We start from the raw sequence: 16,700 nt of genomic DNA, 5'->3' as shown, positions 1-16,700 counted from the left end.
GTTAGATTTTACTGAAAAATATTCTTGGCTGATAACATTCGTTTGACAATCTGGTTTGTTGGCTCGTGAGTCCACTGAGATTTTTCCTACACTTCATTTGCAATTACGCTGTGTTAATTTGCGATGTTTTTATCATATGCATAATGGTTGTTTGATATTACAGATTCCACACCAGTCAAATTAGTTTAATGAGGGTTGTCTCTATTAGTATTTAATGACCTTCTTCCAAACATAACCAAAATGAAATTTCCTTTTTCAACACAAAAGGCTGTCATACCAGCAGAGTATCCAAGGAGTACTATACTTGTACGCCGTTACTTCTCAAGATTGTAGAAGATTCCCTGGCATCAATTTTTGTAACAACATCATAAAGATTAACTCTAATCCTGCAGCTTTCATTGTCTAGCTTTTAATTAACACATTGCCTGAAATGTTTTGTTTGCTCTTTGAGACAGCACTTAACATATACCAGCTAACATGGTTGACATTGGGTTTATAATAATTTATAAAAGATACATGAATTTTTCAGTCAGTGACCCAAGCATAAGTACTCGGAAAAGAAAAATCTGAGTTTTCCCAACAGGAGTAGAACCTGTGACCTTCTGATTACTAGTTCGGAAACATCCTGCGCACTGCCAGGATTTGAATGTTAATGAGTAGTTTATACGGAACAAATGAGATGTTAGCTCCCATGAGTCTCCTGTAGCTCAGTGCTAGAGCATCCAAACTAGTAATCGGAAGGTTACATATTCAACTTCTGTCGGGAGAACTCAGCGGTTACATTATGGCAATCTTGAAAAAAAATTGCTTGAAAAGTCCTTGTATGGTACATGTGTCTGCTAGGCGCAGATACAATGTTATGTAAATTACAACATGCACCATGTACATATAGTTTTCTTTACACTTGGGTTGAAAATCACTATTACTTAACAGATAAAAAATAATGCAGTGTTGAAATTTGGAGTTGATGACAAAACATTGAAACATTGGATACATGCTCTGAAATAAACATGTCAAATCATTGCACAAAGTAGAATGGAGACCTACAATATACTTCCCAAAACAATTCAGTAGCAGCAGCAAAAAATTATGAGGCATTATTAAAATTATAAGGTTTCACAGCACTAGGCAATTTTTTGAACAACTTTTCTTGTAATGGTGCAACAAAATTGCAACACAAGTTTGTAAGAAAAGCTGCCCAGTGAAACATACTACTGTAGTTAGTGATCCCAAACAAACCGCTACTATAATGTTGCAGGCTACAGTATCTTACTTTTCTTAGTACATACATGCTTTTTATGTGGCAAAATTAACGAAAGTTAACAGTCTCTTTCAAGTTTGTTTCTTGACTCTGATGATGAGCTTGATAGTTTCCTTTAGCTCTCCTCATCACCATTATCACTTTCTATTTTCTTTCTTTCTTTTTTTTCTTGTATTATATGTATATAAATTATTGTTAAGAATAATTTATTAAGAATCAAGCATACTTAGATGCCCGAGACCTGATGAACAGCATGTAATTAGTATACACTGTACATTGTGAGTAATGGTTCATTGTCAGCATTAAACGATATTATTTTGGAACAATTTCTACAATGTATTAACAATTTTGCGAAACATGAACAGATGATGATTGTTGACACAGTTTGTGACCTTCCATGTGGCACACTTACAGCATGCCAAGCATGTGCTAAATCACGGATATTTACGTATTTAATTCCTAAGACAAAGAAGGACACACATGGTTTGTTTGGGAAAACTTAGCAGGCTACATGCATTAATTTTTGTTTGAGCATGTTTAATGTCACGCTTAGTATAGCAAGCAGAGCGTGTAATGATAATTATTACACGCTAAGCGTGAGACATGCTTTCAATACATTGGAGCAATAAGGGAAATAAAAGAAAGAATTGGTTTGAAGCCTTACAGTCAGAGGTATTGTAACAAATCATCTGACACCATAGACAAATTAAACAATTTCTGTCATTAAATTATATGATTTTTATATTAAATAATTATAATCATATTTTTAATGACATGTAACAATATTCTACTGGGCTTGAACTTAAAATTTGAAAGTAATTGTATGTATACTTGGACAGATTGCAAAGAGATAACAAACTTTTCTTTTTCTTGTTTTTTCTTTGTGTTGGTTGTGTTCATATGCTGGGGAAAACATTGTTATTTATTGCATCATTTTTGTTCACTGATTTTGTCAAATTTCACTTATAGGCTCAGTTCAAAACAACTAAGCATACAATTTTTGATTGCATATACACTGTATACTACATGTACATGTAAATAGCAATTTTCTCAACTCATAAACAAAAATTAAGTTTACCAATGAAATAGTTTGCATATACAGTTAGCTCTACCACATGTACATATTGTACAATACACACTGCAGCAATGACTTTTAAACAGAATAAACCGTATGTACATTCTGAAAAATCTATGTTCATTGTACTATCTAGAATCATATCATTGCTCTGGCAAGCTCTGTTGCTGAAAAACCAGTGGGAAATGATACATGTATTAAATGTTCTATATTTACATGTATTTATAAATGAATATTATATACTTAATGAAACTTGCAGTATATGTTTGAACTGTGGGTGACAGATTAAAATGGAAGAAAGACCCTCGCAGTTATAATTTACGCAACGTAAGCAGATGCAAAAAGAAAGCCTGTAGTGAATATTTGAACAGGAATCGAACCTATGACCTCTGCGATGCCAGTACAGTGCTGTACCAAGTGAACTGAGCTATCAAGCCAACATGGAGCTGGTCATATTGTGGGTTTGTAAATAAATATACCCTTGGAGGATGGATAGGTGAAAAGGAATATCTGAATATCTGCCAGGGTCTTTCTTCTATTTTACATTAGTCATGTATGTTTGAAAGGTTTTTTGACGGTTTAGTCCAGACCTACTCAAAACTTGACTTCATTGCTTTTGGATCAGAATGGAGAGTTTTATTTACTTCCATGATATTGATCCTGAAAGCTCTCTATGGGATTTGATAAATAGAGGATACAGCTGTACATGTATGAGGGTCCCCAATAGGGTTCTTCAATCCCGCCATCCCGGACAAAATTTTCCCTCAATCCCGTAATCCCGACTGCTGTTTTAGCCCAATCCCGATCCTGGCCACAGGTCATAATTTTTTTCAAGCCCCTTACGTCCACGAAAAAAGGCATTTTCAGTTGGATGTAAATTCCCACTGCAAATCTGAGCACTGGTCTTTGGTCACCGAGAAATTAGCTGTAAGATTATTTCTTCTATTTCCTTCCACCATAACGACGACATCGTTCATTTAAGACTTTTTCATAGTTTCCCTTGAATCACGTCAGTCAATAAGTCAGTTTGTTAGAGCTTGTCAGTTTTTCCTTTTTTTTCTCTCAATTGAATGGTGAGGGCTGCTTTTCTAATCACGTTGATCCTTGGAAAACTTTTCAGTCAGGGATAATGGCCGTCAAAGTCTGAAGAGCATTGCTACTCACGTACCACAACGTGGGACTGCAACAGATATTTGAAAAGATGACAGGCCAAACACAACTCCCGCAGGTTTCTTAATGTACCTTAGACTTCTGAATTAAGTGCTTAATTTTCTGAGTACGTTTTATAGATTTTCCTTTTCGATTAAAATGTGGTGAGATCTCTCTGTCGACCGTTTGATTTTGATCATGAAGGAAACTACTCAAATTTATGGAATGGAGATTTTCTTATCATTCGGAGCCGTTTGAATTAGTTCCTTTATGCCGTCGTGTACGCTAGCTCTGTGGCATTTGTTTAATCAGCTCAAGTTAACTGCAAGGTCTCAGGGAGTACTGACGAAATTTTTTCTGTAACGACATAGAACCTGTAATGAATTTAATATTCTTTTCTCTTCCAGCACGGTGACAACCAGATTTTCATTGAACATTTTCCACACCGGACTTCCCGGATCTTGTTTCTTTAGAGTAACATTTCCCGCATCCCGCTTCGTAAAAGCGTCAAATCCCGCGTCCCGTCACTAATTTTAATCCCGGATGTCGTCGCTCTTTTCCGCTAAAATCTCGAATCCCGTTCTTTAAAAAAGCCAAATCCTGGATCCCGAAAAACCTATTGGGGACCCTCGTGCATTACACGGTGACGTGAAGATATGAATAATTTTTATTTTCGAGTGGTAAAGACAATATTTTACTTATTTGCTGCGCTCGTTCGTAAAATATTGTTTTTAACATGAGAAAGTAAAAATTAATTCACAACTTCAAGCCACAGTGTGTAATTTTCTTTTTATTACATACTAGTCAAATCTATCGCTCGCCATTTTTCACCGACTGTTTGCACAAAAACCCGTGAAAGGTGGGAAATGATGTCATCACTATGCTCACTAGTGAAAATGTGGAAAATATGCCACTCGGGTCCCATATGAATTTTCACAAGTAGTGTATTTTCTAGTAAAAGTATATACTATATAATAATATATGATTGAAGGGCTGAGAGCATAACCGACCTATGTCGAATTTTAGGCCGTTTTTCGATTTTGCTCGGATTTGTCGCAAAGGCCAGAAGCTAAAATACATGACTGTATGTTTTCCATTGGGAGTAAACTTGTAGGTTTTACTGATGTTATTCAAGTTTCAAGCTGTTGTTTTCGTTTTGTTTGAATAAATTTCTCCGCCCTGTAGTTTCTACCTTGTAAAGTATTCATAAGAAAATGATTGGTGATCTTAATCCAAAAATTACAAGTCAGATATTAGTTGTGCACCATCCATGAATTCACACAATATTGCAAGACGTCTGCTTTTTTTTATAAAGTAGAGAAATTTAAATCCCTCAACAAAATCAGCTGTTTGGAATCATTTGTCAGTGACTGCATGTTTAAGTGCCCTTTTCAAATTACAGTATCAACATGCAAGCCTTATTATCATCAATAAATGTTTTCATCACTCTTTCTAGTTATTTTAGTTGACTGTACTCTTTTTTTTGTGCTGCAGTTGTAAGAACAAGCATTGCTAAAATTCATTTCTCACTGGTCCCAGCAGATGTTCATGTACAGTAGATCTATTAAACAGGATGATTCAAAGAGGCATGGCCTGTTATCTTGTAGAATTATTCAGTGTGTGGTTTTGTTTACAATTAAAAAAAAACAGTTAGCTGCCATGAGTAGTTTTTCTGATGAATTTAAGTTTTATCTTGTGTCTTTGTAATATTGCTTTCTTGTCATGTTTTATTGTTGAGCATTAATAGTGCATTCCTACATGTACATGTAAAAACAACAGCATGTCAAAAGTTTGCAGATTTAAGCAAGTCATCTATCATTTGCTCCCATAAAGTAGAATATGGATAAGATTCAACAAGGCATGGCTTTGTTTACACTGCACTTCATAACAGAACATTCACCTGTTCTCATAAACAAAAACATAGCTTGAAGTTGAAAGCTTCTCTCAAAATTTTGGCAACATCCACATGTTTTAAGTCCAATAAGCCCAGTTTTTGTGTTGTTTTCTTTTAAAAAAAAAAGTTTGTAAAAGCTAAACAGATAATAAAATAAATTTGTGGGAGAAAAGCTACATGGTTTAGCTGGTGTTTGAATTTTAAAGACTGAAGTGTTAACAGAAGAACTTTGTAAAGTACAACAGGTGCTTTAAGTGTGTAGCTTAACCTGTTCATGTGACTTCACTTGTGGGATTATATGTGTTGGCATGTTTGAATTAAATTATCAGAGCGGAAAATGTGGTCTCAGAGTAAATTCTAACTTGTAGATGCCATAAAGATGTTTTTAATACAATTTTGTGGAAATACGAAGACTGTGGTATAGATACTGATGTATGAAGGTTTTTGGGTCTGTAGCTGAACATGTGTTGGTTCAGAGTTTGAATTCTTGATCAATATTAAATAGTGGCCAAGTACCTGTATGCTGACATCATTTATTTGCCCTGCTTTTCTTGTTTTGTTTGTAAGAAAGGTTCAAAATCATTCTGTGTTTGTGATATCTGTAAAGGGGTCTTCTCTGTGAACTGAACACAATTCCCACTCCAGTTACTGTTTTGAAATAATCATCGACTATGAAGGAATTGGTGTGCGACTATCTCACAAAGGAAGTCACTGTAAATGGTAGAAGGCTAGATGTAAGTTCACTGTTTTGAAGTGAATGGATGAAAGGTTCTTTTAACTTTGTTTCATCTACAGTGCAGTACACAATTTCAGTTGCTTTGAATCTTTTGCTCCTCAAACAAGACTGATAGCAATTCAACATTCTGAAAACAAAACTGCCTTTATTTAATAATAAAATTTTTGCTTCTAGGGCACTAATATTGGCTTTTTCTATCATTTTGAGCCAAGGAAAAGTTAACTTTACTGTAGACTGTATATTCACCATGATCTTAAACAAGGTGTACTGTAGTATCTGCATCTTCTTGATGTAAAAGTCACGCAATGTCTGCTACATGACTTTACAATACATGTAATATAATAATTTTATGTAGTTGACAATTTAAACCTTATACAGTCTGTTGCATCTAAGCGTGTACACGGGAGAAAAAAACATGTTCTATTTGGGTGCAAACATGACATGTACAGTACCGCTTGAAACTATGGGACCATTTGCACGCGGTAAAACCTCGTCTTTGCCGAACATGATTGCCGCGAATTCACCGCAGTGGGACGAAAACTGCAACCGCGGCAAAGACGAAAGCAACCGAAAGCCGTGGGGAATTAGACGCGGCAATGCCTCGGTAAAAATACAATAATGACTAATTACTATTGTCAGGGTATTGTCAAACATTATCTCACCTTTCATCCCAAAGAAGCCCTCAAACAAAAGAATTTGTAAAGACTCACCGAATCGGAAACCGAACGACCAATAACAATTCGTTTGGCAGTCACTGACGAAAGTTTCTTTTTCTACATTTGGGACATGGTCAGTTTTTGTCACGCTGCAGGCAATAATCACAGAGCAAAAGACATAGTTTCAGTTTAATTCTTGCTGTTTACGCCACACAGTCAAGAAAGATATTCTATTCATTGGATAAACCTCCTGATAACCCTTCCTACTGATGTAAAGTGCACAACAAAGTTGCAAGAATTTTTAGATGTTAAGAATACTTTCTGGAGGCAATGTGCTGTTTCTGAGTAGAAATACATGTATGCCTGCAAGTTGAGAAAAATGGAATAAGCTTCTGAGTGGAACGCGCTGATCTGGCGCGACAGTTTGCTTACATATAACTTCAAATGTTTGGCGGCCAAAAAGGTCATGTCTCGTGTCCCGACTGAGATGCAACCGGCGGTAAATCTATTTATCAAATAAGTACACTGAATTAAGTTAATTTCAGTCAAAAGCTTTCATTTATGCTGACATTCATCACAAGCTCATAAAAACACATTCTACTGACAATATTACTCTGTAGTATGATGAGATGTTATCTGTAGAAACAAATCTGTACAGGTCGACAGTCACAGTAATACATATATGTATTTGTTCATGTTTTTAGGTGACATTTGATGACTTCAAAGAAGGATTTGTAGCTGTGCTGTCTCAAGCAATTGAACAATTATCCTCCAGTGAGGATGAAGATCCACCCTCTGATGTTGCTGCAGGTATGCAACCATGAATTGATAGAATTGATCCTCTGAAATAATTATTTTCTTGAAACTCAGCTTCTTCATTCTCTGGTTAGGAATTTCAATTATGTTATTAGACTTTTTATTATTAATACTGTTTAACAACTGCATCAAGCTACATGTAAGTGAAGGATGAGTGACTGGGAAGTCTGGGGGCCTCCACTGTGACAAGTGGGCTCCTAGACAGTAACACACTCCCATTGCTGGCCATCCCTGCAACCCAGCCATGAGCCCTCACATATGTGTGTAGGTGTCAGTTGAACATACATCTGTATATACATAATAATAAAATATATGTTAACTTATGTGCATTATTTTCAGAGCCACCCAAGCTGGTTGTGAATGAGAAGCGATATGGAAGACGGTCGCGTCCTGAGACATCCTACTCAGAAGACCTCTACTCTGCTGATGATGAGAGTATGATTGACAGTCGGCCAGAGAGCCGCTTGAGTGACTCCCATTTCACAACGGAGGCAGATCGTGTTGACAGCCCCGTGAGAGAAGTAAGAAAACAGTAAATATGTAGGAACTTCTTCAGGATATTAATGCATTTGCTAACACTTTGAATTCTTTCTTCGTGATGGTGGGATTTTCTGCCAAGACATACAGCTGTGTATTCAAGTGTAAAAAGTCGAGTGATGAAATCACTTTTACTTTATTTTTGATAGCGATACAATGTTCAATGATGTAATTTCCATTTAGCAAGCTAATCTGGAAATGATTTCTTGGTCAACATACATGGGAGATGTGTATTTATACCAACAATTACAGACAATGTATCTCACGCATTCATGACCACTATTTTGGAGAATGAAATGAACATTTTAATTCCTCTTTGTAATGTCTGGCATTTGAATGGAATCTTGATGATTTCTCTGGAAATCTTTTCAAAAAGATGCATTAACTGAAAATAATCCAAAATACTTGGGAAACAATTATTAATAATTGTTATTTTTGAAATACTTAATGCTTTGATTTAAAGAAAAATTCATATCTTTATACCATCAGTATTAATATTAAACTGGGGGAATTTCTACGGGAACTCTGAAATCTCGCCGGTGATGTTCAAAACTGACATGTAAATTTCAAAACTCAAAAACTCAAATTTCAAAAACACTCATCTGGTCACGCATGATGTAGATTGACTGTAATTGCATATTATGTAATTATGCATTTCAGGAAAAGCCAAGGTTAAAAAGAAGACTTTCCAGCAGGAAGAGCAGCCTGAGAAACAGCATACGTCGTCACAATTCTAAACAGAGGAAGTCACGGGAAGATTCTATCATCGGAACTGATACAGAAGTGTTGGAGGCTGGTGGAATGTTAAGTGTGTCTCCATATCCCAGTGGTGCCAATTCAGGTTTGTTGTGAAATGTTGCCTTGGTAGAAAGTAGTTCACAGAAAGCACTTTAAACAGCTGGAGGCCATCACTTGTTTTGAGCTGTGGAAATGCAAATTATTACTGACAATCATTTACATTGTAGCATATACATAGGTTTTTTAATATTTTTCCTGTGTCTCTTTAAGTACTCTTGAAACTTTAGACACTGATCAAAATAAATAAAGACACTTAAAATTTTAAATTAAGGCTTTTTGGGTAGATCACATTCAAATACAATGTATTGGTTACAAAAGAATAATTCTTTTGTAACCACTACATTGTACAATTATTGTCAAGTGACCATTCGTTGCTTTCCTGCAGTAGATAATTTTATATACAGTACATACTGAAATTTATGCATTAAAAAGCCACAAGTAAAATTAATTTTCATTCCACAAGCAGGCTTGCAAGCCAGCAAAGATAAGTGCATGTGTTTCACATTTGAGCAAAATGGTACATCTGCATCCAATGAGGAGCTGCATAATTATGGTTTTTGATGTGTTGTCTATACATGTATGTTTTTTCAAGTTTTTGTTTTGCTATCACAAGTATATGACTGAACATGTAATCTACATGTATATATATCAATACTGAGAATTGCTTTTGCCGAGTTTGAATTGAAGAACATCGTAAAATTGGTGCATGTAGGAAATGTCATTTTATTTCTGAAATTATAATTAATAAAAGAGTTTGACAAGCTTGTAGTTTTCTTGCAGTCTTTAACTGTGAGCATTGAAGATAAATTATTAAAACTTGTAGGTTTGAAGTTTGAAAAGGATTGTAGACTAATGTCATTATTCTGTAAGTTATAATTATTGTCAAGACCATTGCTTTGTAATAATAATTATGATTGTATAAAATTCATTGCAGTTTTCAGGGGCACCCAACAGATCGTTTCGGTAAATTATCTGTTCGGAAGGCCCTTCATCCCCTACAATTTTCTGAAGGAAATTTTCACCTCTAACTTTCATGATAAGGGAAATTTAAGGGCTAGTGTTTTCGGATTGATAAAAACGTAGTTTCGGGTACCGAAGAAAGGTCAGCTAAGATTTTCGGAAAGGAAATAAAACCTAAGGTTTTCGGGAAATGGTCAAACTGATGCCCTAGTAATTTCGAAAAGACTTAGGTTGCCCTAGAATGACCGAACAGATAAAAATATTATAGCGCTGCCTAAAATGAACCTACAGAGCTTTATAGGCACTCCAGATAGCCTCAAATAGCGTTTCAAAGCATCTGAGAGAAAACTGTCGTTGGGTGCCCCTGAGTTTTGACTCAAAACTGAAATTAAAACAACAGAGAGACATGATATGGTGCTTTAAACAAGTTAAACTTAAAAACATACAGCTCTCATGTATTACATTTAATTAATAGTATTAAATAACTTATACTGCCTCCAATAAATATCAGTATGTATAAAATTATATATTGTACTTTTGTAATAAACATACTGTACATGTAATTACATGGAAAGTGCTTTGAACAGTATTTATGTACTTGTTGGTTTGTATCAGAAATCTCATTCGTTCCTTGTGCTTACTTGTTCCAATTCTGCAAAATGTACATCACCAACTGACATGTACGCACCATGTGCGGGCACTTTCAACAGATTATTTCACATGTTTTTATCATGGTGAAAGGGTTAAGCTGCTGTAACAGGGCAACCCAGATGGTGTGTTTGATTTCTCTTTCGAAAAAAATAATTAAATCTGTTGTTCTGAAAGTTTGCAACAACCGTGGTGTCAGGGTTTTGAAACTGAACTTGTTTGTTTTCGATCGGAATCATCACTGGAACTTCAAACATTAATTATTATATTTGTCAATTTTGTTCCAAATTGAGCTTCCAAACAGAGAGTGCAGCTTGTCTATGGGTGTGGCTTATACATGAACATTAATTTTATGTTAACTATAGAAATGCGACAAATGTTCTATTAACGTGTATTTCCAGGATATGACTCTCCAACTGAAGAAGAGCAGCTACAAGCAATCTGGAATGAAGTGAATGTGGGAGCAACTGGTTTTTTGGACAGAAATGAACTGTCCGTGGTGTGTGACCACATCGGCATGGACTCCATGAATGAACAGGTTTGTTTGTTTTTTGTGGTTTCAGCTTTGTAGAAGCTGAAACCTACATTGTCATCGTGTAGTGTAAGTAAGTAAGTAAGTCCATTTTCCGTAAAGGTTCGGAATGCCGAACGTTCACCATGACAGGTTTACGAGTCTCAGTCGGCTTTATTCGTACGGAAGATCCTTGTATTCAATTCAAAATGGCTGCCGCATCTCTATTGCGTGGATTTTCAAGGTGGCCGTTTGTGGTTCTTGGAAGGAAAACACAGGCTTTCAATACCGTAAATCAAAAGAGCAACTTCTAAGGAACACTCGGCTGCTTAAAAAGAGGAAACCAGTGAGTTCATAGCGAAGAAATTCCTGTTCGAGATTGTGTCAAGGCGAAACACGTGCGATCGCAAACAAGATCTGCAAATCATCACATGAGCTGTAGACGTTCTCGGAAATTTTTGTGTGCTCCTGACAATCCACAAATACTACAGGTTTGAATTTGGATTTTATCATGCTTTATGTTAAATTGATCGATTTGTCATATTTCAAATAGCTTTGGCGAAATTTTCGAAAAACGTACTCAGTTTAATAGAATCGAGAAATTGTGCTTTAGTGACTCGCGGTGCGCTTGGATCACGTAGCCTTCATTCGAGGCGAAAATTGAACGTATTTGCTTTTCAAGGGTGAACACGGGTCTGTCTGAATAAAATTTTCAATTAAGAAAGCTTATTGTCTGTTTATCTGTGTGTCTTGATCCTAACGGAACTTCTTCACCATGCGAACCATGGGAGAGCCAAACCATATCTATTACTGTCCCCTGTGTGTTAAAGTGTAAACAAACCGAAATCCTCCAGCGCATACCAAATTCGCCCATATGACAACACGATCAAATTAGGCTGCACAATTTTGGCACTGACTAGAGCTGTTCATTTACCCCTCTGAATTTTTTCTTTTCTTACTGCAATATTCTACAATCGTTGCACGGGCCCGAAGCATCGATTGGCTGATTTAAAATGGACCGCATGTTTAGAATTCCTTTGGTCGCTGACTTTGCTACAGATCATAGTTTGAAACCTGCATAGTTATACACAAAACTTGTGATTGCTAAAGAGATGCCTATAATGGCAGTCTAAAAATTCCCCTTTTTCATTTGGAAAATAATCTCCCTACAAATTTGCAACCCCACTAACATATAACATACACCTACCGAAGTAACACCCCAGCTTTGTAACTTTTTCATTAATGCACAAAACGGAGTTAATAAAGCAGACAAAAAACCTACAGTAAATGTAACAGTCACACATAATTTATTGATCTTTGAAGAGATTCCTTTTCATTTTCTTACAATGACTTTTGAGGGTCACTCGAACACAGGCAATAACTTTTTATTATGGTAGCTGAAACCACATGCACTCCTTCGAGTGCCTATTTTTTATTTAAAGTTGTTAAATAAATTTAAATTGGTTTCCCCACAACCTTCCATCTTTAAACCTGGTTGTCCCCTATGAGATGAGTGCATAAATGAGCACAAGCTAGGACACAAGGGGAGCAGGGATGGCGCAGTGGTGAGAGCACTCGCCTCCCACCAATGTGGCCCAGTTCAATTCCCAGACTCAGCGTCATGTGGGTTGAGTTTGTTGTTGGTTCTCGTTCTTGCTCTGAGGGGTTTTCTCCAGTTTCCCTCCACAAAACCAACATTTCTAAATTCCAATTCAACCCAGAATGCACGAACACCTTTGAACGAGCTTCTAGAACCCTTTGGTGCTTTGTGGGTAAATAAATTACATTTTACATTTACTTACATGTATATCCTAATGTTCACATGTAAGATGTACACTGTACACAGCAGGCTCACACTGTATGTCTATACACGTGCAGTACCGCTGTCCAAGTTCTTCAAATGCCTTTTGCTTTTGCTTACGTCACGCCGGGTCCCATGCGCTTGTGTCCAAACTCCTGAATGAGCACAAGCAATATACAAAGGGAAAATGGATTCTTTTTTCTTGTGCTTGTGCTTGCAATGATATCATGCCAGTCTGCACACAGATTAGTTTTTCTTATACCTGTGATTGGGTTTATCACACTGGTGGGAACCTATAGTTAGCAAGCTAGGTTTGAATATAAGCTAAATTAATCTCGTTTTACACATTCCTGACTTTCATGGTAAAATATATTCTTAGGAGCTGGCTCTCCTGTTTGAGGAGCTGGATGAAGATGGCGATGGTCGAGTTAGCTTTGATGAATTCCTACATGGTTTGTTTGTGGCTAAAGACATTCAGCAGTCGGACGTGGATACTGACTGGGAACAGCAGCATTCAACACCTTACAATCACGAACAACAAACACCAAACTACACTTCTAAGGTGAGAATTAGTGTGTGGATAGCTAACGAGCTCTTTACCCAAAGGAGGGTCAAGGGTCAAATGGACAAAATTAGTTTCACCTTCTCTTATTTTGAATTAGGTCCAATTGCTAAAACCGTCATTACACATTAAAACTTTTAGCTGAAACTTGCGTGCAATGGCACTACGAAACAAGTTTCAGCAGGCGTTGCACTGTGTAACATGGTTGGTTTCGTGAAACTTTTTCAAATTTCCCTTGCAAAACAAGTTTCACGAATAGGAGAACCGCTTTCTACTTCTGCAACGGCTCGCAACGGTCACAGTGGTAAAAAACCAGTTTCACCATGTAACACTACTTTATGAAACTTGTTTCACAGTGCCATTGCACATAAATTAAAGCTTAAAGTTTCAATGTGTAACGGCAGCTTAATAATGCCTTTCAGGAAATTGTTTTTGTTTGTTTTCATTTGTTTTGAAACCCATTCTCTTTGTTGTTATTGACAATCATTTCTTTTTGTTTACTTATTCTGAATTGTTTTATCAACCTTTCTCCTACAGGGCCCGAAAAGGTCCGTCGTCCATGACGACTCGTCATTTTTCCTCTCTACTAGAACTGGTGGCAGTAGCTCAGCATTTGGTAAGTGTGAAATGTATAGAAGGGCCTTTGTACTGCCCATTCTTACCTTCAGTTGCGAGTCATCTACTATAGTGTAAACAGCCGGCAAATACCCTGGTCTTAAATTCTACAACCACAGCTGATCAAATTTTTCTTATTTTCAGAGTAGGCTCCTGTTTAAAGAATTATTATAAACTTGTGTCTTTTTTGCTGAACTTCAAGTTTGTTGGATTTTGGTTTTTATGAAGTTTTGAAACATTACTTATAATTATTCAGAGGATGTCATCGTCAACATCCTCTCACCATTAAAAGAAGTCTTCACAAATGATTTTGATAGCACAGAAACTGTACTATGTGAATGTATCTTGCCAAAAGTCAAATGCCTTTTAAGACGGAAAGTCACCTTCAGCTGGTAAATGCTCAAAACTTTTAACTGCTACAATGAATGCCCCATTACAGTAATAAAATAATGTATCACACCGACGAGTTCTATTCGAGTTCGTGTTTGTGTAGAATTGCAGTATTTTTAAGTGTTATTGTTTGTTCCTTGCAGATATTATGACCATACTGGACCCTGAAAATACTGGGTGAGTGTTTTTTAATTCTAATAACGGATGTTTTCGATAAACAATTTAAAATGAAAACAAGCGGTAGTCTATTATTTAGGCCATGACTACCTCTGATTTAACTTGAGTTGTAACGGTGCAGTTGTAGAAATCTTGTTTCATTGTTTTATTTTGCTTTTTCTTTTAGTTTTGCTAAAAAAGAAGACATCAAAGATTTCTGGCTGGCCCAGGGATTAGAGGAAGCCATTCCCCTACTAGAGGTAAGTACTACTTAGCCATTTAAGCCTTAATATCAACATTCGTATTCTTGTCACTGTTGTCCATATATTTCTTTTGGTTAAGTTGGGAGAATTTGTTTGAATGTAAGGACATTTTGTCCTTGGTGATTATTTCCTGTCATTCTCATGCTCTGTATAAAGTCGAGCCTCCCGTGAGCAACCGCTCAAAATGTCAAGGCTAAGATGTCGCTTACGTGAGGTGGTCGCTTACTAGAAGTCACGCCACAGGAAGTCTATAAATGTTTCAGTCGTTTGCCTGTGCTAATTTCAATTTCAGCGATACAGGGCCGGGTTGTTCGAGAGCCGATTAATGCTAATCCACGATTAAAAGTGAACCGCGGTTTTCAACTCGTTCATTAAGGATTATTTTAAAGGCTCATTTTAATCTAATGGTAAAGAAAAGTCTAAGGCAAAACTGAGGGACAAATCTTTTGGACGAATCCTTACGGATTAATAAACATACTCGAATCAAAGTTCACTTTAACCCAGGATTAGCTTAATCGGGCTTTGAACAACTCAGCCCAGTTGCATATATAAACCCGTGGATCACCCGAACTTCAGCAAAATATCGTTTTAGAGAACTAAAATCATTTTAAAGCATTTCAAGTGACGACGTTACATTACGCAGCTGAAAAAAGCCATTTCCAGCATGATTGCTGAACCGAGAGCAGTCTGTCTTATTATTTACTTATTGCGCCGTATGGGATAGATTTGATGATGCAGAAGAACCTCTTAACACGGACTCTAATTTGACACATCCTATAGTTCTGTATTCAGCGTGCTGTATATTACCCTTTCATGATTACGGATCATATGATCTGTCCGCATGTTAACTGCCAGTTTAAGCACGTCAGTTCAATGCTCTCAACGCGGAGTGCTTCAAAAATATTACATTTACCAATAAAAGCTCGTCTTGATATCGAGTCTTTTGTCAGTTGGTCGCTTATGGGGGGTTAAAAACAATACAAAATTTCAAAAAACCGTCCGCCCAAAAAGTGGTCGGGGTTGATTACGAGAGGCGGTCGTTTACAAGAGGTTCCAACAATAGCGATTTGACAGGAAAAAGTTTGGTATTTTGGAAAAGTAGTCGCTTACGAGAGGTGGTCGCACAGCGAGGTTTATCTGTATTGTTTTGCTTTATGTTTTATGTTATGAGAAGAACTTAGGTTGGGTCTTTAAGAATATAGCTCTGAAACTATGTGTTGTGCGGTACTTTACATCACTACTCAATGTATGATGTGTCTTGAACGTTCGTGTTCCAGTTTTGGAAGCATTTAGATATCCTTTAAAGTTTTGTTCCTTCTAACCTTTCGCAGGATTTAGAAATAGATGTGGAGGGGAAACTGAGTCTTCATCAGCTCACCAACTTACTGGAGTCTGTGGTTGAGGAACAGAGTGGGTTACCGAAGGCTGTTGTTAATATTTACAAGCACGAAATAGTTCATCTAAAGTAAGTCAAAAATAAATAGTGCTTGAAACTGAAAGAATCATACTTGTCAGTTATAATTTCCGTAGATTCAATTGAGCATTCGAGTAGTTTCACAAGGCTAATTCACACGTACAACACAAGCATAAGCACAAGGATGTTTACAGCTGTTTCGACAAAGGTTGTCCAAAAAAAAGCGTAAAAGCGTACATGACAATTCCGAAAGGTACATGTAGTCTGGGAATACCCAATAAATTCAATAAAAGCTCAGAATCCATATTGCCCGCCATCTCAAGTCTTCGCTTTACGGTCGAGGCATTATGGATTGTGAGCTTTTATTGAAATTTATTGGGTATTTTCCCAGACTACCTTTCAGCAATGTCGCGTACGCTTTTACGCTTTTTTTGGACAACCTTTGACGAAACAGCTGT

General features: G+C 36.7%; 1 protein-coding gene across 4 annotated transcripts in view; it reads left to right on the top strand.

Moving 5' to 3' along the window:
- The window catches only part of LOC146459901 (uncharacterized), a 38,236-nt gene that overhangs the window by 1,475 nt on the left and 20,061 nt on the right, over positions 1 to 16,700 (top strand). For 3 of the 4 annotated variants that reach the window (XM_085088638.1, XM_085088640.1, XM_085088636.1), the window contains exons 2-10: positions 7,476 to 7,581; positions 7,927 to 8,108; positions 8,785 to 8,965; positions 10,932 to 11,068; positions 13,222 to 13,404; positions 13,942 to 14,020; positions 14,553 to 14,586; positions 14,753 to 14,825; positions 16,160 to 16,293. In XM_085088638.1, the coding sequence (XP_084944764.1) occupies positions 7,476 to 7,581; positions 7,927 to 8,108; positions 8,785 to 8,965; positions 10,932 to 11,068; positions 13,222 to 13,404; positions 13,942 to 14,020; positions 14,553 to 14,586; positions 14,753 to 14,825; positions 16,160 to 16,293 (1,109 nt within the window). Of the gene's footprint in view, positions 1 to 5,971; positions 6,114 to 7,475; positions 7,582 to 7,926; positions 8,109 to 8,784; positions 8,966 to 10,931; positions 11,069 to 13,221; positions 13,405 to 13,941; positions 14,021 to 14,552; positions 14,587 to 14,752; positions 14,826 to 16,159; positions 16,294 to 16,700 lie in introns of those variants that run through there. The other variant, XM_085088639.1, reaches the window with a different exon arrangement.

The sequence above is a fragment of the Pavona decussata genome, unplaced genomic scaffold (assembly GCF_977016875.1).
Source record: "Pavona decussata unplaced genomic scaffold, jaPavDecu1.1 SCAFFOLD_215, whole genome shotgun sequence".
Lineage (NCBI taxonomy): Eukaryota > Metazoa > Cnidaria > Anthozoa > Scleractinia > Agariciidae > Pavona > Pavona decussata.
The sequence above is the reverse complement of the archived record's forward strand: the minus strand, read 5'-3'. Positions and strand labels throughout refer to the sequence as shown.